The 21,894-nt window shown below is 33.5% G+C and overlaps 7 protein-coding genes across 7 annotated transcripts; 3 read left to right on the forward strand and 4 right to left on the reverse strand. All coding sequences in view use genetic code 12, as the record gives it.

Moving 5' to 3' along the window:
- Positions 1-290: 290 nt before the first annotated feature.
- Positions 291-2,246, reverse strand: CD36_83420 (conserved hypothetical protein; the record flags this gene model as incomplete). The annotated part of the gene is made up of 1 exon (XM_002419224.1): positions 291-2,246. One exon carries the CDS (start codon positions 2,244-2,246, stop codon positions 291-293), a length of 1,956 nt encoding a protein of 651 aa, XP_002419269.1.
- A 2,664-nt stretch (positions 2,247-4,910) lies between these two features.
- CD36_83450 (conserved hypothetical protein) lies at positions 4,911-5,720 on the reverse strand (the record flags this gene model as incomplete). Its single annotated transcript, XM_002419225.1, has 1 exon — positions 4,911-5,720. The coding sequence occupies one exon, from the start codon at positions 5,718-5,720 to the stop codon at positions 4,911-4,913; it is 810 nt and encodes a 269-aa protein (XP_002419270.1).
- A 3,021-nt stretch (positions 5,721-8,741) lies between these two features.
- CD36_83470 (succinate-semialdehyde dehydrogenase, putative) lies at positions 8,742-10,217 on the forward strand (the record flags this gene model as incomplete). Its single annotated transcript, XM_002419226.1, has 1 exon — positions 8,742-10,217. The coding sequence occupies one exon, from the start codon at positions 8,742-8,744 to the stop codon at positions 10,215-10,217; it is 1,476 nt and encodes a 491-aa protein (XP_002419271.1).
- Positions 10,218-10,400: 183 nt separating this feature from the next.
- Positions 10,401-11,963, reverse strand: CD36_83480 (alanine aminotransferase, mitochondrial precursor, putative; the record flags this gene model as incomplete). The annotated part of the gene is made up of 1 exon (XM_002419227.1): positions 10,401-11,963. The coding sequence occupies one exon, from the start codon at positions 11,961-11,963 to the stop codon at positions 10,401-10,403; it is 1,563 nt and encodes a 520-aa protein (XP_002419272.1).
- Positions 11,964-14,636: 2,673 nt separating this feature from the next.
- Positions 14,637-15,446, forward strand: CD36_83500 (conserved hypothetical protein; the record flags this gene model as incomplete). Its single annotated transcript, XM_002419228.1, has 1 exon — positions 14,637-15,446. The coding sequence occupies one exon, from the start codon at positions 14,637-14,639 to the stop codon at positions 15,444-15,446; it is 810 nt and encodes a 269-aa protein (XP_002419273.1).
- Positions 15,447-17,088: 1,642 nt separating this feature from the next.
- KRE6 (beta-glucan synthase, putative) lies at positions 17,089-19,251 on the forward strand (the record flags this gene model as incomplete). Its single annotated transcript, XM_002419229.1, has 1 exon — positions 17,089-19,251. The coding sequence occupies one exon, from the start codon at positions 17,089-17,091 to the stop codon at positions 19,249-19,251; it is 2,163 nt and encodes a 720-aa protein (XP_002419274.1).
- Positions 19,252-19,653: 402 nt separating this feature from the next.
- On the reverse strand, positions 19,654-21,777 carry CD36_83520 (nuclear control of ATPase protein, putative; the record flags this gene model as incomplete). Its single annotated transcript, XM_002419230.1, has 1 exon — positions 19,654-21,777. One exon carries the CDS (start codon positions 21,775-21,777, stop codon positions 19,654-19,656), a length of 2,124 nt encoding a protein of 707 aa, XP_002419275.1.
- Positions 21,778-21,894: the final 117 nt, after the last annotated feature.

The following is a 21,894-nucleotide window of genomic DNA, read 5'->3' on the forward strand; positions in this document are numbered from 1 at the left end:
GGAACAATTTCGGTTATTGAAGGCATTGAAAGATAAAAACAATGCGCCAAAAAAAAAAAAAAAAAACATAATTGTTCCGCGAACTCGGAAAAAAAAAATGTGTCAAAAAAAATAATAGAAAAAGAAATCTCGGTTATTGATGGAAAAAGACCCTAAAAACACAAAGAATAAACCATTTATGAAAATTGTGTTTCCAAAAGTTAAGAGAACGAGTTTTGAATATAATAATAGAAGCTTTTTTTAAAAATAAATTTCTATAAAATAAAACAGATACACATGGATGAATTTCCTCAGGTTTCATCAGGATTTTCATCTATTTTCACTCCATGCTTTATTGCGTAGGATTTACAGTATTCTTTACTAGCAATCATGGCACATCTAACGTTCAAGTCATGACCTTTCTTTTGGAATGTTACTTCATTATTGACAACCAATGAATCATCAATTAAGCTGGGTAATTGCAAAATATAATTTAATAACCCTTTGACATGAACAATGCTCACATCTCTATCTGCTGATGATAATGTCACCCCCATATAATCATTAAATACTATTTCATTGGCACTAAAATCTGGCACCTTTCCATTCGAAAACATTTCTTGGAAATTTTGTTTGTGGTATTCAATACCTGCAAGTTGAATTGATTCAACGTCCCAGTAAGCAATGGAATTGGGTATAAGTACATTTCGTCCTTCACACTGCTCGGCTTTTTCATATAAATTTCCTTCCTCGTCCAAAACTTGTTTGGACCAAGGTTCAATTTTTGCAGCAAAATCAAAATATCCGGATATATCACCAATCTTATAGTAATACTTATCATTGACCTCGTCGTAATCTTCAACTAAGGTTATAAAGTTTGGCCGGTACATTGAATCGCCACATCCACAATTGTTCAAGTGAGTTCTAGCCCAGCCAATATAAACTTGTCTGTTTTTCGGTATTGGTAATTTGGTTCTAATCTCGCTGGGAATAGTTTCATTCAAAGGTAATGAAACCAACTGGGTTCCACCTCGTAATCCACCAACATAATTATAATCATGTTTAGCTGGTTTCTGGAGAATATCACAAAGTCCTGAATCAATATCACACGCTAAAACTTCCAAAGGAATCATAGAATAAATAAAATGTATAGTAGTTTGAACTCTACTTGGCTGTGCCACACTTTTGAAAGGAGTCCAATTCTTTTCTATATTAGCAAAGGGTTCTTGTCTCTTTTTCAAAAGTTTCAAAGTGTTTGAAAAGGGTAAATAAGAATACATTACCCGTTTGGTTAATTTCAAGCCTTTCATATTAAATACAATCAAAGGCTCATCAAATCCTAATGGATTCGTTCTTAATAATATCCTTGGATCTTCAGGTCCATAATAATATTTTTTTGTTTCTGTTGGCAATTTATAATCAAATGGGATAGGTAAGATTTGAGGATATGTTGAGTTTCGGAAATCGGCATATCTCTGTTTCAGTTTATAGAATTTGAATATGGAGTCCGTTGGTGTTTGTTCAAACGGAATATCTAACGTTGTATTTGGCGGGAGTTCTTTCCAGTCAGAATCAAACAACTGGATATACAAAAAACTAGCAAATGCATGATTTGCCACTCCGTTAGGTGAATATAAATAACGACTAACCATGTAGTGGCATTTGAATTGTGGTAACCATATTGATGATCCAGCAAACCTAAACCATTTCTTTTTTTCTGGTAAATCAGAGATAAAATATGATTTCGCCTTTTCAATCATATTATAGTAAGGTTTCATGTTAATCAAAATTTCCAAAAACTGCTGTAAGTCTGCTGGTAGATACTCTTGTTTTGTCAGTTTGATTTCATTTGGAAACGCCAATTTCTCTGAACAAATGGGGTAATTCAGTTCTGAATACTCTTCTTCGTTGTAATTTTCAAGGTACGGAAGCGGATCAGTAAAAGTTTCTAATGTCATTGACCGATAAATATCATCTTTCATATGTTTATCTATTAATGGGAATGAATTGAACTTATCGAATGAAGCCAATTCTTGTAGTTTGAGAGTGATTTGATGTGAAAACTCTTCATTCAATTCCACAGTTGGTTTGGGGATTTCACTAGGTACTACTCCAAAAGATTCTGAGCCAGTTAAATATCGACTTGATGTTACAATGAATAGTAGTGTTGCACAGAACATTGTGAAAAGTATTAGTTTCAGTTTTGATAGATTTGTCACATCCATATTAGGATTTTTGTAAGAATATGTGCTCAAATGTAGTTTCATGATTGGAGTTGGTTTATGGTGTTTTCTCTAAATGATTAATTAAATGCTAAACAGGTACTGGAATGGATGGTCTGTCAATTTATCTTTCTGTTTTGTTGTATATATATGCCAGGATAAGTTCAAAGGGGCGAATTGCAAGGAGTCTTTGAATTGTTTCATTTTTTGTTTGTTGCTCCCGTATTGTTTTATTTTTTTTTTTTCCAGTTTGCCGACATTATTTCATTGACATAGCCCCACCCAAGAACGGGTAACAGCTTGCTAATAGCTTTTTTCTTCTTGGGAATTTTACACTTTTTGGTTAACTCGTGTGAGTAATTAAACGTTTTTCAGGGGTGCATGCTGCTCACTTACAAATGAACACATGTCTTTTCTTACTCTTTTGTTGTTGTGCATGGATTATCTCTTTGTGGCTTTTCCTTCTATCCTGACATGTTATACTCCCTACAATATATTAAGACCTTTAGGATCATCTACTAAATAGTTTACTAGTTTGGTCAGAGCCTTAAACTCTTGAGTTGGTGTTACCACTGTAATCTTCTTATCAATAGCTAGGCATTGATGTAAAGCATGTTGCCGGTGTCGTGCATACAATTGACTGTTATCCATCCTAGGAAGTGCCAGGGTAGTAGCTCTGGCTTTAGATCCCTGTTCTGGGATTGATTATTTTCTTTGAGCACGGGAGCCCTGGTAACCTGACTCTGGCTCTGGCACTAGTCCTTGTTGGCGCTAGAGGTGGTACAAGTGTTGGCAACCGGCACGACCGTACCCCAGGATAGGATCAAACTGTCCCAGCGGTGGCTCTCGTACCCCCACTTTGCACCTAACGCCCTGCTTATGAGAGATGCGCTGCACTATGAGAAGAGTTTCGAATCCGTAGATCATCAACTACGTCTTCCTCGGACCTACTCCTTCCTCCCAATAGCACCATTCATAACATCGTATCTCCTATCCCCCAGAATATCGTATCCTATAAATAATATACAAGTAAAATATATCAAGACCTTTCAAACAAGTAGATGAGGTTTTACAATCAGCTTTTGAACACCAATTTGATATTGCAACAACTTAATAATTGTTTCTTGTCTTTGTTTATATTTGTTTTGCGTTTTTGCATTTTTTTTTTTTTTGATAATTTTCTTTTATGGAGTATTAGACAATACTTCAGTAATGTATTGATTCAATAGTAAATATAAGGAAATGTTTCAATTATTGTTGGGCCTTCACTTTGTAGGGAGGTTTATATTTAGTATTGACTGGACAGTTTTATATGTGACTGTATAGTCAACTTTAAATTCATTAACAATTTCTTCTTGATGAGGATTTATGACAATGACTAGTAATATCAATGTCAGGATCTACTCCATTAGCTATAGTATGACAATCTTATTATGCATTCGTTTTTAGTAATTTCTGATCTATTATTTATGCTTTTATATCAATGATTTGTTTCTATTCCACATAATGATGTACCAACAAGCTTCCATAAAAGAGATGAGATTCCCGATTCCTTAAATGAATGAATTGGATTTTGAAAGTTGATTGCAAAGAAGAAAAGCAGTAAAAAGTTGCAAGAAAAAGGTTGGGCTCCAAAAAAAGTTTGTATATTTTGCCACAAACAAAGGAGCCCGTAATATCGTGGCAGTTAAACTAGGGTGCGGCTTAAGGGAAACTACTCAAATAGGAAATTGACAAAGGTCATTTCAGGAATCAGAATTATCAAAATCGTATCTTGCTGGAAATAAGAAGATCTCAAGGACTAGTCCAGATTGTTTTTAGATATACGTCCTTAAGATACATGGTTTACTGGTAATGGTGTTAAACTTTATGAGATATACCCTCGATCAACACATTGTAGAAACACTTTGATTCTTCCTTTCAGAAATGTTCCCTAAGCCTTCTTTTGTACCCGCTGAGCGATAAAAATAGAATCTACTAGATACGAGAGTACTTACTGAGTAAATAAATAATTTAATCGTTATTATTGTCCACAATCTAAGCACTCATTGCTTTCTTTATACAAGGGGTGCCTACTTTGTACGGATACTGGGTTGTCATAGCTACTACTTTTTTTCTATATGCGTAATAAAAGGAGAAGTTGGGGTAAAAGAAAGGCTGTATGTACACTGAAAATGAAATCTGATTTTTTACTATGCTGCTGCTTCTTTGTCCTTTCCTTAATGCTGCGGTTAGCTTTCCTTCAGTGTCCGCATTTCAAACAAACCATAAATGTATGAACCACATCCACCTCCGACACGAATATTCATACTAAAAACTGAAAAGCAAAATTTATAAGCCTTGGCTGTTGTTTGTAATTCGGTTAGTAGTTCTAATGTATAAAGCCTAAAGCGCAAAAACAAAAAAGATAATTTCCAAAAATAAACACACTCGCTAAAAATAAACTGGAGGCTGAGCAAAAACTTTAATTGTAAAGTATCAATTAGGGTCGTATCCATTCTAGGATTACGATCGCACATTCTGTGATGACTATTTATCCCATCCATCTAGCAATGAATGATGGTGACTAGGTAAGCAAACGTTTGAATTGTTGTTGATCTCCACCTTTTTTTTTTTTTTTTGTTGTTGCACCAAATAAAGTCAACATTCAACTGCTCTCCTGTCTGATTTATCTGTTCTTGTAGCTGTATCGTATCCCTAGCAGCATGTCTAAGGTATGAATCGGACATTTTTCTTTTTAGTTTTTGAAATTGATCTAGCAAGGCCTGCTATTTTTGTTCCCTCGACTGCAGCAACAGCAGCACTGCTAGTAAATTCATATCCATAACCATACGTATACTTGCTATCTTTATTATATTCCTCCTGCTCTGGTTCATCGATAACTATCAGGTCATTGTCCAATCTCTCCCTGGTGGCTGTGGTAAATAAACTATTTGTATCATTATTTGTTGTCAAATCTAAAGTCAATAATCCATCTCTACCCATTAGATTATTTGTCGAGCTAATCGTACCGTAATATCTGTTTCCAATACCATTAGTATCAGTGGTTGTGTTATAAAAATGAGGGATATCGTCAATTGGTTCATTCAATGTAGAGTCACTGGTTAAACTTGGCGAATTGGGTAAACTAAACAGTTTCTTGGGTATAGCTATCGGTATGCTATTGGTGTTGGATACATTGAGCGAATGTCTTAATGCACTTGCAGTAGATATTGTATTGGATCGTCGTATTTGTGATCTGGTAACAATTTTTCGTGTACTACTCGAAGATGTAAGAGCAGCCGAAGTTGGTGATTGTGATGTTGGTGAGGTGGTGGAGGATGATGATGCAGAGGAATTCCGTTTGGATTTTATTCTATGGGCTATACAAATGCTTGATCTTTTGGAGGGTAATGTTGTGCTATTATTAGTAGGAAATGAGGTGTCATTGTTCTTGTTGGAAATACTGTCATCGTGTTTACTTGAATGTTTTGATAGTTTATTCTTGAAGTAGGTGACGCCAATTAATTTCGAAATCATAGTTTGTAGATGTAATGTATACACATGGCAAAAAAATCAGATTCCAAGAAAACTGAAACGAATAAGGAAGTATATATATATGTATCGGATAATAATAATAAAATGAAATTTTATCACTAAAGGACTAAAAATAAAAAAAATTAATTGTACATCGTTTCTAAACAGACATAACCAAAGAAACATTGCTAGACGTGTTTAAAATGAAGGATAAGTTAATTGGATTGTGTCATTGCTTTGTTAATATAGAAGTTAATGATAATCTACCGACAGACAGACATACAAGGACGAGAAGAAGGTAGCTTTTGAAAACGGGTAGTAGGTGAAAAAAAGAAAGAAAAAATTGAAACTAGGTACGACAACAACAAACAATGATCATCATTTTGTGTGTATACGAACGGATATAAAGTGAGCGGATTAGCAAACACACTAACATAACTTTCTTGGCCATTCTTTTTGTGTTTTATACGCACCAAGTTAATAACGTGGAAAACGGAGATTAAGTTTGATGAACTAATTCCGTTGTGTGTATCCTCATTTATTATTATAATATGTGTTAAGTGGGATATCAAATCTTGTAAGCTCCTCAACATGAATTTGAGCTATATCCTTTTCACAGTAACGCTGGTAATTGCCAATAATGATAAGTTAGAGCACTTATGTCATTACTGCTTGAAATTGAGTCGAATTCTAGAGATTAAGCCCACCATAACACTGCCAACATCGATTGAGGCAAGTAGTAATCATAGTAAATGTATAGTCTAGTTGAGAAGGTTAGGAGAATTAATTCACACAACTAAAAAGAAAAAAAAGACTAGCTCATCGTATTGACTCACATATACTATTGCAAATTATAAGAGTTCTCTTTTAATCAATGCCATTCTGAGTTACTCAGAAAGAGGAGCCCATGTCATAACCATAACTTCACTGTAGCTATACTTAAGGGTGAGTTATGGTTCCGCTCATTTCTGAAAATCAATTTATCAAGTTTACTTATTATGTGTCACGGATATAAACCGTGTTTATATTCTAATTGTACTATTGCTTACTTACATACATATATTGTTTCTTGCATATTTGGTTAACCACTGGGTTATAACATCTTTTACTGAACTGTAAAACAAATGATTAGTCTGGGTAATCTCATTCGGAGTATGGGTGGCTTTTTTTTTTTTTTTTTGCTTAGCCTTATATCCGAAACCGTTTCAATTTTGGGTCCTATCCGCATATACTACACAAAAAAGAAAGTAACAATATCCGATGCTTATACTTGTTTGTTACACATCATCGAAATAACGAAAACCCTATCCGAATTCTAAAATGATCAACTATTCAAAAACAAAATCACTTACTATGCTTTAATGATAATCACTTCATGTCTCCAACAGCAAGAGTTGTAGTTAGTATAATTAAGTAATGTTGCCATTTATTGTGTTTGGGTAGCTCCATTTAATCTCCAGACACAAATTTCACCACCATTGAAACAGTACTGAAATTGTTCATATTGTAGCAATGGTGTTTGTGTTTTGGTTCCACCTTTATATTACATCCAACCAATTGAATCAAATAACAATGTGCATTTGCCTCTTATAGTCCATTTTTTTTTAGTCGTCTTATAACAATACTATCATCAGAATCATTGTTGTTCTTTCTCCAAGACAACCCTTTTTCTCTACAGTGTCGGCTCCTTTGTTCTTTTATTCTTCTCCTCTTTATGGTCGCGTGTCTTCTATTGCTTCTCAGTTAGCCAGCAGAATCATTACAAGAGGGGAAATTAGGGATAGTTGATGTTATACCTATGTATGCAGATTTAATGACTTAACTAAGGTACAGTTTTATCATTTCTTGGTATATTTTACTTTTTTTTTTTTTGCTTTTTGATTAATGTTACCAATACTGATACCACTAAGTTGTTTATTCTTGACGATAGCAAAAACAATATTGGGATATGTCAATCATCTTATCCGAAATGCACTTATTGTTTTTTTCTCGGATGCAAAGAATTGACAGTTAAATAACCATAAATACGGAACTGGTTTACAAGCTGATATCCGAAGTATTTACAACAATGAAGTAAAATACCAGCAAATACTACTACTTGATAATGATCCCATTGGACGGCAAAATTGTAACAAGTGAATGTAATGTACTGTTGTGGTGATGATAACGTTGATGGTTGTCTATGCGATTTTGTTTCTTGTGTATAATCAAAGAATTGTAATTGATAAAAAGACATAATTATAACAATTAAGGTGATATTTGGACTTTCTTCCCTCTTCTCTTTGGTCCCACTTTTGTAGTAAACTGATGTATAGGGTGATAATTTGTAAGTACAGAGGCGGACACTTTTGCCATTTTCCCCTTTAGTACTTTCCAAGATTCGTTATAATAGAAATTTTTTAACAAATTTGTTCCTGGTTTAAGAATTATAGTATTTTAATATAATTGAAGTTTTTATTTTTTCTTTCCTATTAGCCAGTTCTTTGAATGCTCCCTCAAAAATAATTAAATTTAATACTTAATAGTCTTCTATTCTGTTATTTTCTTTTCTTCATCAACCTTTGATGAGAGAAGAAAAAGGAAAAGCTTGGTAAAAAGAAGGAGCTTAATAATATTGATGGTTTTTCTGAACCCTTAAGCTTGATTTAGTATTTCATCCCGAGAAAGAAAGTTCCCCATAATCCCAAGCTTAAATTAGGATGCAACTGTCTAATTCAATCAATCTCACCCATATCATTACAATCCTTTGGTATATTGAAAGAGGTATTTGCTTACTTAAAATGCGTCTGTATTAACTTGTCACTCATTCTCATGCATCTCTTGCCCTAAGCGCAAGTCCAAAATAGGAAAGTGTCCGCTAAACCGTTGAAAACTTTTTTTTTCTTTTCAATAGTTCCCCCATATTTACCCAGATATATAAAGATAATAATTTACTTCAACTCCCTGCTTTTCTTCTTTTTCTTGTCTTTGATTCTTTGTTGTTTTTTATAGTATTATAACTAACTGTTTGATTTTTTTTTTGATATGGCTCCCAAATTAAATAACCCAAATTTATTCCAAAACAAACCATTTATTAATGGTCAATGGTATGATTCCAAATCAACCTCCACTTTTAAAGTCTATGACCCTGCCACCCAAGAATTAATTATTGAATTACCTGATCAAACCCCTGAAGAAATTGATGAGGCCATTGCTATTACTCATAAGGCTTTCCAAACTTATCAACGTACTCCAGTTTATGATCGTGCTAAATGGTTAAGAAGAATGTATGAATTAATGATGGAAAATTTACAAGATTTAGCTACTTTGATTACTTGGGAAAATGGGAAATGTTTGACTGATGCTTTAGGGGAAATTAAATATGCTGCTAGTTATTTTGAATGGTTTTCAGAAGAATGTAAACGTAATTATGGTCATACCATACAACCACTGAATCAAAATAATAAGGTCATTACTTATAAACAACCAGTGGGTCCCGTTGGATTATTATGTCCTTTCAATTTTCCAAGTGCTATGGGAGCAAGAAAAGCTGCACCAGCATTAGCTGCTGGTTGTACATGTATTTTGAAACCTGATGGTCAAACTCCCTTGAGTTCATTAGCGTTAGGTTATTTGGCTCAACAAGCTGGCTTCCCTGATGGTTGTTTCAATGTTGTTTTAACTTCAGTAACCAATACGCCAATGTGTGGTTTGAAATTTTGCCAATCACCAGAATTGAAAAAAATTAGTTTTACAGGATCAACTAATGTTGGTAAATTATTAATGCAACAATCATCATCAACTTTGAAAAAATTATCAATGGAATTAGGTGGTAATGCCCCCATTATTGTTTTCAATGATTGTAATTTAGATCTTGCTGTTGATCAAAGTATAACTTCCAAATTCAGATCATTGGGTCAAACTTGTGTTTGCGCCAATCGTATTTATGTTGAAAGAGGAGTTTATGATGAATTCTGTGATAAATTTGTTGACAAAGTAAATCAATTCAAAATTGGTAACGGATTCGAACCAGGTGTAACACATGGTTGTTTGATTAATACAAAAGCCATTGAAAAAGTTGAAGATCATGTTCAAGATGCCGTTGGAAAAGGAGCAAAATTAATCGTTAAAGGTGGCAGATTGCCTCAATTGGGAGAAAATTTCTATTCCCCGTCAGTAGTTAAAGATGTAACACAAGATATGAAAGTGGTTAAAGAAGAAACTTTTGGTCCTTTAGCAGCTATTATCCCATTTGATTCTAAAGAACAAGTGTTGCAATGGTGTAATGATACTCCTTATGGATTGGCATCGTATATCTTTTCGGAAAATTTGAATACCGTATGGTACATGTCGGAATTTTTAGAAAATGGAATGGTTTCTGTCAATACTGGATTATTCACCGATGCTGCATTGCCATTTGGTGGAGTAAAAGAATCTGGTTTTGGTAGAGAAGGGTCACTTTATGGAATGGATGATTATACTGTTATTAAATCAATTACTTTAGGTAATGTCTACAACTAAGCTTCCTTCGTCCGTGTTTTTGTTAAACAAAATAAAACCACATTTATATGAATGTGTCTTAATGTTGATGCTTTTCTTTTTTTTTTTTTTTTGTTTTTGTTTTTGTTTTGGTAATCATATTTTATATTTTATAGACAAGATAATATATGGACATATATATATATATATATATATATAGGATATCTATTCATCTTTATATTTTTTAATAAATGATTTATGGAAATTTATCCATTTATCAATCCATTCTTTACCTGGGGGTAAAAACGTTGTTCTTAAGTGATACGTATCGGGTTTTTGACCAAACCCATTACCAGGAACACAGCAAATACCTGTATTTTCTAATAATTCAATACAATAAATATCATCAATTTGTAAATTGGAGTTTTTAGCTCTTGAGTATAATTTATGGTATTGAGCTGGATTGAAATCTAAAGTGGGGAAAATATACATAGCCCCCATTGGTTTATTACATTTGATATCTTCCATTTGTAAAAATGCTTGATAAAGTGATTCTGCTCTTGATTCTAAATCATTATGAATTGACTCGGTTTCACTTTTGTACAAGGGGTAACTAGGGTCACCTTCTTGAGGAGGATTAATCATCAATTCCATTAATGCCTGACCCGAAACAACCGAACATAAGTTGATCGATGCCAATTTGAAAACCACATCTTTAACTTCTGGTTTGAACCCAACTAATTCCATATATCCACCACGTTGTCCACATTCTCCACTAACACCTTTCGATGTCGAATGCAATGATGCTAATTGAACGTGTTGATAAGTTTGAGGATCTTGTTCAACCAATTCCGACAAGATTTTTTTGAATGAGACAAACTTCCCTTTGAAAATATTTTCTTGATAGACTTCATCGGCAATTAAAACAATTCCATACTCGGCAGCAACATCTATCAACTCAATTATATCCTGTGATGATAAAATTGCCCCGGTTGGGTTCCCAGGGTTAATAACCACCAATGCCTTGATATTAATACCTTGCTGTTGATTGGTTTCAATCAATTTTCTAATCTCCTGAGGGTTAGTTGACCAATGGTTTGATTCATCAAGATAATAACCAATTGGTTTGGCATTATTCAAGGCAATAGTGGCAGTATACAATGGATACTGTGGAATAGGGATTAAAAACCCGGAGTTTTCATTGACGGACAAAATTTGTAATAAATACGACACTGCGGTTGATGCCCCGGAAGTCAAAAAAATATTGTTAGCATGGGATACATAACCACCATCACGCTTAGTTATAAATTCGGCAATAGATTGTCGAAAATAGCTGGCTCCTTGAGAATGAGAATATGCCCCTATGGATCCAATGTGTTTCAAAATTGATCGTGCTCGTTCAATCACATCTTGCGGATAAAGAGATTTGACGATTTCAGGGTCTCCATTTTTCAATAAATCAGGGTATTGTAAAAGAGATAATACTTGACGATACCAAGTCAATGGGCGTTGTTCCAATTGTTGGGGGTTACCGATGTTGGCATTGATGATCTTATTAAATGGTAATCCATGCAGCTGTGGTTGTTTTTGAATCAATTCATTCAATTCATCAGCAATAATTGGGATTTTCCCTCGTACAGCATATTTTGCCTCAACTGTTTGTGGATTAATATCATGAGTAGTCAATGGGTTTGCTGGTTTAAAGGTTGCTAAAAACCTTAAGGAAGTAGAAGTAAACATAAATTGAGATTTTCGAGTAATCAATAATCGGGAATTTACTCTAAGCATTATTAATTGTCTAATATTTTTATTCTCTGTTTGTATATATGTATTAGTATCTAGTTTGTTTGTTTTTTTAAAGAGTGCCTGTGATTGTGTCGGGGGAAAGGGTAGTGTAGAAAGAATTGTTTGGTATTATAAATAACGTGACACGGTGTGGGAGGAGGAGAAACACAATAGAACAATAAACAAATAAATGAAAAGTTAGTTGTATAACAAATGAATGAAATGAAATAATTAGGTTTCAAGTACCAAGAGAAAGAAAGAAAGAAAAAAGAGTGAAAATAAAATTGATTTAATTTAATTTGTGGGTTTTGTGGGTTTGGAGTTGAAAAAAAAAAATAATGAATGAATGGAATGGAATAAAATAAAATAAAAGGCAGTAGTATATGGTGATTGTGTGTGTGTGTGTGTTGTTGTTGAGAATTGATAAGGGCTAATAGTTGGGAGGGAATGAGTGGGTGAGTCAGAAATCGAACGAAAAATATAAAAACTAAAAAGTGGAGAAAATTACACGAAAAGATAATAAAAGATAAAACAAATCTCTCTCTACTCTTATTTTATTGATCTTGTGACTTCAACTAAATAACCAAGAGTTGTCCAGTTACTGATTAAACTGTTAGATGCTTTCTCCCCTTGTCTATAGCACATAGAACCTGAGTAATTGAAATAATTCACAATTAATCAATCCCCCAGGAGTAGATTTGGATTTGTAAACACATTCTCCAACCAGCGAATAGAATTTCGTTGATTATTTTGTGAACGGTGTTTTGAACATCATTATTATTAGGTGGATCTTTCGGAAGTTTATGTCCTAACTTTCAATTACTTGCAAGCGATGGTGAATAGGGTTTATTTGAGTTAAGATAGGATAACCAAATGAATGTGACGCAAAGGTTTTGACTAAATTGATCTTTCTTTAATTTTATTTTTGCTGTACAAAACTAGAAACTCCAGCCACAAACAATAATAATGTTTGGGCCGCTACCGGTGCCATTGTTAACTATAATGTTATTAACAATTCTGGTTTTTCTCGGTGGTATACGTCCGAAAAAATAAGAACTACTCTTTTGTAATTTCAATGAAATAGCTCATATACAATAATTTATCATTGTCGATGTGGTGATAAAGAAATCAACAGATGTTAAACGGCAGCAATATCCCCGATATAATTCAACCCTTAAGATACAACAGGAAGACAAAAGAATAATCTTTGCTTTTGACATTACATTCAGACGAACGTTTTGATTGTGTTATTTTTTAGTTTAATTTTGCAATCGTTCGGTCGCAAAATTTTGACCAAAATTTGCATTCACTAGATTTGAATAATTAAGGATCATTCCAGCGAATCAGAATTCTAATACTCAGCTCACCGACAATTAATTTCTGGAAAGACATTGATGATTGATTCTACATAGATGCAAATTTACCACCATAGTAGGAAACATATTCATATAGATTTAGTTATAACTTTGCTTTGGTATATATTAGTATGGACTTATATACAATGAGTAATCGACTATCCTCAGTTACTATGCACAGATGTACTCCATTGTATCTAGTGATCAATTACTAATTGAAGAATAGTCAGCACAGCAGAGAACCAATTAACTTTACACGAAGGTTATGCAATAATAATTATCTCTCCACTTTTTCTTGTTTCTTTTTTTCCATTTTCGGAATTTCATTTTTTTTTTTACCTTTTCTTCTTTTTACATCAAATGGATATCATCAACTAAATAACTATAACTCTTTAAATTATTCTCTGCTTCATTAATACTACACTGCACCAGGAAATTGACTGATTGTAGAAGAAGAAGGACAGGAAGAGGTGGCTTGAGAAAACAACCAGCAAGAATTAATTCTTTGTTCTATTTTTTTTTTTTCTTGACTCGCTTGGCTTTCCCTTCCGGACGGAACCACTTGAGAACATAGAAACGAAAGGCTGCGAAACACATTAAAAATAGTTGGTGGTGGTGGGAAGTAATGATTCCTTTTTTGGTGTCATACCACCATTCCCCTCTCCCCAACACATACATACCGATAATGGTAGCAATCGCCCACTCACTCACTCACTACATTGAAAGCACATATCACGTACATAACAATGCATATAAAGTCTTTAAATCCCGAATAATCCTTCTTCTTCTTCTTCTCCTCCTCTCTTATTCTTCCCTTACTTGCCCGCCTCCTCCCCCCCTCCTTTTTCTTTTTTTGTATTGCTCACACGCACATTCTTACTTCTTTTAATTATAATAAGTAAACATAAATGAACAATTATGTGGATATCGTCATCATCATCATTCACTTGCTGTTAATTTACAATCACGCATAAGGTATAACGCACACACAAATTGGACATCGATTTATGTATTTCTTAACCTTTCTTTCTCCTTTTCTTGCCCTAACCAATCATTTCCCTTAACTTTTTTTTTGGATTCCTTCCATTTATTTACTTAAATGTTTATTTTTCGTCTCCCCACAAGTTCCAATTAACTGCTTTTCATTAAAGTTATTAAATCCCTTACTTCAATCCATTACTGGTATTCTTTAATTTTCAAAAAAACAGATTTATCAATCTATAATATAGTTATCAACAGTAGAAATTTACTAAAAACAAATTAGAGAGCAAAAAAAAAAGTGCTAAAAGGTATTAATTCGAAATAAAAAACTAGTTATCCAATGTCGAGACATTCATCACGTAAGTGTTCATTGGCCATTGAATCACCAATAAATGACGCTTGTAACAATCCATTAAATGCGTTTTTAATATACAGTGGAGATACAGACATCAACAGCAATAATAATAGTAATGGTGATGATGGGATGGCTACACCAGATGAATCAATGTCACCATTATCATCATCATTATTGTTATCCCCAATGACCCCACCAGGTTCAAGAAATACAACTCAACCAAGTCACCAACATTTGGTTAAATCTCGTCGCCGTCCTTCTATGATTAAGTCTACATCATTACCCGAATTAACAGCAATGTCTACCAATACTATTACTTCTCCTCCACTCAGTGCACTTACCACTAATTCTTCCACGCATGCAATATTGGGTAATCGACGAATTTCAATTTGTGATTTGGATAATTTCACCGGGGAGATTGATTATGTTAAACAACAACAGCACCAACAACAACAACAACAGTTATATGGTTCCGATGCTGCAAATTTCATGTATTGTAACTTATCAACTAGTGATATCGTTCAAACTCCTCGTAAATTCTCATTTCATCATCGTCCTAAAACTGCTCCAGCAACAATGCCTGGCAATGGTAATGAGACACCATATAATGGTAATCATGAATATGGACTCAAACAACAAAAGGAGTCTATGGAAATAGAAGAGGAAGAAACAGAAGCTGTCCAAGACCCCCAATTACCAAGACATTATATTGAAAATTTGGCAAGCTTCCAATTTCGAAATCATAAACGAAGAAATTCAATAGCTTTAAAATTTGAAGAACCGAAAATATTGTGACAGAACTCACACAATTTGCATCTATATATGATGAAAGTGTGACTTATTAAACAAATGACGAAGTCACATCCTGTCAATCGTGTTGTTAATTATTCTTAAGAGCTTTATCAAAACCAAGAATGGACTATATAAGATATCCATATATTTCATTTGTTGTTAGTTGGTCTTAGTTTTCATTTCACAAACAACTGACGCGTACAAAGCAAGAATAGCCTAGGACTATTTAGTGATTTATTGTTGTTTGAATTAAATTTTGTTTATAATTGTGTATATAGTTATTGATTCAATTGTATTCTCTCTCTCCATTACTTTTTTGGACCAGAAAGATATATCTTTTACAGAGAACATTCGTAGGCACTCTAAATACCCACAATAAAAAGAAGCAAAATATCTTGACTATATATCTATTTATTTATTGATCTAGAATGAGATGGTTCCAGATTACATCATTTAATCCAGGAGCGTAAGAGCGTTTTCTTTCTAAAAAAAAAAAAAAAGGAGAGAATTCAGGGGAAAGGGGGGATTGGGGGAGGCTAAAGAAACTACTAAAACAGTAACAAAAATAAAGACCTGGAATCAAAAAAAAAAGCATCTCGGTTCAATTTGGAATATTCAATCAATTATACTACATAGAACGTTCAAGCTATTTCTATTATTACTTCTTGATATTTGGTAAGACTACTTGGAGGCTGTGGGTATTATGCAGGTTCTTGTGCGCGTGTGCGTGTGTCTAAAACAAACTTAATATTAGCAATTAGATATGATGGGTATTAGTAGAATCAACTTAGTCATATAATATTCGCCCCAAAAACAGGAGTAATCCATAGTATAACTGTTTACTTAACAATTAGTTCTTTGTTTGGCTTATTATTTGAACGGATTAAAATTGACACAGCCAATGATATATGATTGATCTTCTATTTAGTGCTCGTGAATTTAGTTCATGTAGTGTGATGTAGTCAAAAAAAAAAAAAAAAAAAAAAAAAAAGAAGAATAGTGTTAGTGTGCGCCCAAAAATAATCAAACTTGCTGGAACAAAAACAACAACGACAAAGAGCAACAATAAACTGCTATTAAATCTTATTTTGTGTTACTTTCTACAGGAGATTGTTTTTGAAGGCTAGTATTAAGTTATATTCCCGATTTTCAAATTGTTCTGCTTTTTTTTTTAAATTTAATTTAACTTAACTTAAGGTAGTTTGTTTATTGTGGTGAATTAAAGTGATAAGGCTAAACGTACGATTTGAATTCCATTTCATTTATATATATATGTAGTGTTTTCTTTTCCACTTGCTCTTCTCTCATTCATTTTCGTTATACAAATATTATTATCTACTTCAAGGTCAGTTTTCAAGGTAATTTATCTCACATTAACTGCTACTAAATCTTTCACACAAAAGTAAGCAGTCACAAAATTCCTTTGGCTGCTTGAGATAGTTTCTAACATCAACAAGAATAGCAACAATATCAACAATACAGATCTCCTTTTTTTTTTTTCTTGTTTGACACACCTATATTTATATCCATCCCCATTCATTCGTTAAGTTTTCCATTTATTCCAAGCTAGTGCTCCCTCCTGATTATTGATTTTGTCTAACCAAATAACCATTCCTTCCCAACAAAACAAAAATAACCAACTACCATGGCAAGACGTAATTTAACTAAGAATACCAATGGAAACGGATATCAAGAGACAAACCCATTCGACAATCAAGCCAATCAAAATTATAACAACAATTCTACCAGACAATCTTATCCTGGGTTCACAGATCCTTTCGACTCTAGCAATAGACTTGATGATGGGTCATTTGATTTCGAAAACCATTCTTCTTATCCATCTTCCTCCACATCCACATCTTCTATCGTCAATCAATATGGTCGTCCTTTCACAGTAAATAATGGATTATCATCAAGTAATGGAAGCAGCGGTTCCCATTTGTTACAAGGTCAAAATGATTACAATCTACTGCTGCTGCCAAATCTACAACACCACCAACAATACCTCCAAGGTGCTGAAAATGATAAGTCGTCGTCCCTTGTAAATTCCAATATAAACAATATTAAAGTCGACGTACCTTACGACTACGACAGGTATCCCAAAATTATTGGCCGAGCATCATCGAGTAACTCGTTAAACAATACTAGCAATAATGCCCCCTATCAATCTGATACACCATCAATATCATCAAATTCATTCAGTAAAAATCCCAATAATACATTAAACAGTAGCCACAACAATATGTTTGACTTTAGTCCATTTGGTGGCTATCCAGCAAGTTCATTCCCACTCAATATTGATGAAAAGGAACCCGATGATTATCTTCATAACCCAGACCCAGTTCACGACGTGATTTATGAAAAAAATAGATTTTGGAATGATTTGAAAACTGCTGATCGTAAATCATTTGGTGGGATTTTGGGATTTTTATTTTTAATCGCAGCAGCAGTGGCGGTGTTTGTTGTAGTACCAGCATTAACTTACTCGGGAGTAACCACTCATAGTCCTCCAGAGGAATACGAAATTTTGACCCACTATTCATATCCATCACTTTCAGCAATTCGCACTTCATTGATCGATCCAGACACGCCGCAGGATGCGATGACAATGAAGGCCAAAGACGGTACTAATTGGTCCTTAGTATTCAGTGATGAATTTAATATCATGGGCAGGACTTTTTACGAAGGTGACGATCAATTTTGGACAGCTCCTGACTTGCACTATGATGCCACTAAGGACTTGGAATGGTACGACCCTGATGCAGCAACTACTAGTAATGGTACTCTCAATTTACAAATGGATGCATTTAAAAACCATAATTTATTTTATCGGTCCGGGATGGTGCAAAGCTGGAACAAGCTTTGTTTCACACAGGGCAAAATCGTTATTTCAGCACGATTAGCCAATAAAGGTACCGTTTCTGGATTGTGGCCAGGGATATGGACTATGGGTAACTTGGGTCGCCCCGGATACTTAGCTTCTACAGAAGGAATATGGCCCTATTCTTATGATTCTTGTGATTCTGGTATTACACCCAACCAATCATCTCCCGACGGTATTTCATATTTACCGGGACAAAGATTAAATAAATGTACTTGTCCTGGTGAGTCGCATCCAAATCGTGGTGTTGGTCGTGGTGCTCCGGAAATTGATGTCATTGAAGCAGAAATAAGTACTGATGTCACTGGCAAGAAAGAAAATCTTGGTGTAGCATCCCAATCCTTACAATTAGCACCAATGGATATTTGGTATTACCCTGACATTGACTATTTAGAAATTTACAACACATCAGTAACCACGATGAATACTTATACTGGTGGTCCGTTTCAACAAGCATTGTCAGGAACTACCACATTAAATAAAACTTGGTACGAACTAGGGGGCGATGGTGTACACAATTTTCAAACGTATGGGTATGAATATCTAAATGACAAAGAAAAGGGGTATTTAAGATGGTTTGTTGGTGATGATCCCACATTGACAGTTTATCCCCAAGCTTTGCATCCTAATGGGAATATTGGGTGGAGACCATTGAGTAAAGAACCCATGTCAATCGTTATGAATTTAGGGGTTTCCAATAATTGGGCTTATATCGACTGGCCTAGTTTGAGTTTCCCTTCAACATTCCGTATTGATTATGTTCGACTTTATCAACCACCAAATCAAATTAATGTTGGATGCGACCCAGCAGATTTCCCTACATCTGATTATATTGAAGAGCATATCAATGTGTATCAAAATGTTAATTTAACTTCGTTTGAAGATGGTGGGTACAGTTTTCCAAAGCATTCATTAATTGGTTGCTAAAATAAAAAATAAACTCCAAGAACAACTACATATGGTATTTCCCATGGTAAAAATTTTTTTTTTTTTTTTTTTTTTTTCATGATTGATTTTGTATTATTACTATTATTGTTATATTTATTGTTTCTTGGTATTGCTTCTGATTGATTTTGTATTAGTACTATCATTATTATGATTATGTTTCTTATTTCCAGTGTGTATGATATTTACGATTTTGGATTAGGATTATACCATTATTAGATATAATGTACATATATATGTATTTGTAAACTTTAGTTATCTATTTATCTATCTCTTATATCTGTGGTCTAGGCTAGAAATAATGCACAATATCCTCCCAATAAATGTACTAACAGGTAAATATTGTAAATGCCACGAATGCAGTTTCGTTTAAACAAATCGTTTTCATCTGAAATATGCACCGTACATGTTCCATATTTTACGAATTAAGTCAAGCTTGGTACTGATATCAAACTGCTTATTATTCAATTCATTTAAATCATTGATCCAATCATCTTTTAAATCAATTGGTATTAAATAACTTGAAAAAACGAACAAGTTGATTATTTCAATTAACAATTCCCCTTCATAGAATTCCTGATGACGATTATTGCCAACACCGTTCATAGACCTTTTGTTTTGTTCGTCTTCTTGTTGAGGTTTCTTCTCTTGTAATTGCAACAATATCAATAGATTCTCAATATTATTCAAACATTTCAAACAAACAATATTCAATTGCTTGCCATTAATGATTATCGAGCCAGCACCACTGCCATTGCTCTTACCACTATTGGCCAAAATTCTATACATTTGATACAATATCAAAATTGACGGACTTATTGACACCATAGCAAATAATAGTTGTTGTGATTTCAACAACTTATCAATCCCATTTATTGCCATGGCTCCATCAACTTTACCCTTTTGTATTTGAATCAAGATCAATCTTAATAGTGACCCAGTGATCAAATATTTAATAGGTGATTTGATTTCGTTTTCATACGTCGACATGATAATTTTTAAATCGCCATTTTTGACATCATTAGTAATCTGTGATTCAGTAACGTCTATATGATTATCTTGAGCAAATTGATAAATCATTGAGTTTAACGAATCAAATTCAGAATTCAATGAATCCTTACTAGTGATCGATAATTGACTATCACTACTAGTATTTCTCAAAATATCCAACATGTCATAAACAGGTTTTATTACCCAGTTTTTGAAAAACCCTACAACTGGTTCAATGCCATTATAATTGATCCAATAAATGATTTCTTGACGATTAGCGTAAACTTTTTTGGTTTGTGAAGGTCCATAAAAAATAATCAATGCAATTATTATCCAATATCTTGTCAAAAACCCAGGAGAAGATGTTATATCATAGGATTTTTTATCAAATTTAACAACATGTTCCATTGCTTGTAATATCATATTCTTCTTTTTCTGATAAGCAGCTGCATTAAGGTTCTGTGAAATTAGCTGGTCTTGAGTTGAATCTAATTGTAAAATTACACTCAATGCTTCTAAATAATCTTTTGGATTAGTCTTAATCAATTTATCGATATTTCCAATGTTAATAGCAATTTCGTCATCAATTTTACGTAATTTCGACTTTGCTTCTTTCACAACCAAATTGATAGGGAATTTGATGACAGATTTAATTGAATGCAAATACCATTTAATCGATAATGTTCTCTGCTTATGTTTGTGTTTGGTTCTAGTTCTATCATTTGATAACAATATAAAACTAATTGATGGTGGCGATTGCTGACGAATAGAGGTTATCAACCCATTAAATGCAAGTTTGCAAACATTTTTAATAACCAACAAATAACGGGAAATAATATTATCTTCCTCCTTCCCTCCTGATTGACTGGATAATTGGTACAACCCATTCCCATTATTATTATTATTATTGTTATCACTATGAAATAGGATTCTCTTAGTTTTAACAAAAATGTCACAGCCAAAATTGTACAACTTTATCGGTGATGTTTGCATAAAGTATATCAATTTATTAATTGTAGAGGAATTATTCAATGCTTGCCAATAAACTTGTTGGTTTTTCAAAATCAATGTTTTATAGATTAGGGAATTGGTTAAACTTAACGTCGTTGTCAATATTATATACCTCTCTATAATTTCTAAGATTGTCTTCGTGTTGTTGTTCAACGATTCATTACCACCAATACTAGCGAGTTTCATATAAATCAATTTCAATTTGTTCAAGTCAATGTCAGTGTAAACATGATTGAATTTAAAGTTTTCGACATCCAATAAGAAATACAACTCTTGGAAAACTTGTAAAACATTATCGTTGACTTCACCATTGAATTGATGTCCTTGGTTCTCCTGTTTCTCTTGTTGCGAGCCTTCAATTGACAACTGATTAACTAAAAATGCCTTTGTATATGAGTTAAGTTGATCGAATTCATGTTTAATATCTCGTGAAACCCTATTATTGTTGATTATTTGCAATATCTTTTTCGATTTACGGGGGGTCAACCCCAATGATATTAAATCCATTGTCCCTTCTTCTTCGTTGCTTATAGGAAAAAGACAAGATGGTAGATCTAAATGTTAAGTGTAAGACAATACTTAAAAAACAAAAGAGGAAACTGGGGAGTATATAACCAATCTAAG

This window comes from Candida dubliniensis, chromosome 3, assembly GCF_000026945.1.
Source record: "Candida dubliniensis CD36 chromosome 3, complete sequence".
NCBI classification, from domain to species: domain Eukaryota; kingdom Fungi; phylum Ascomycota; class Pichiomycetes; order Serinales; family Debaryomycetaceae; genus Candida; species Candida dubliniensis.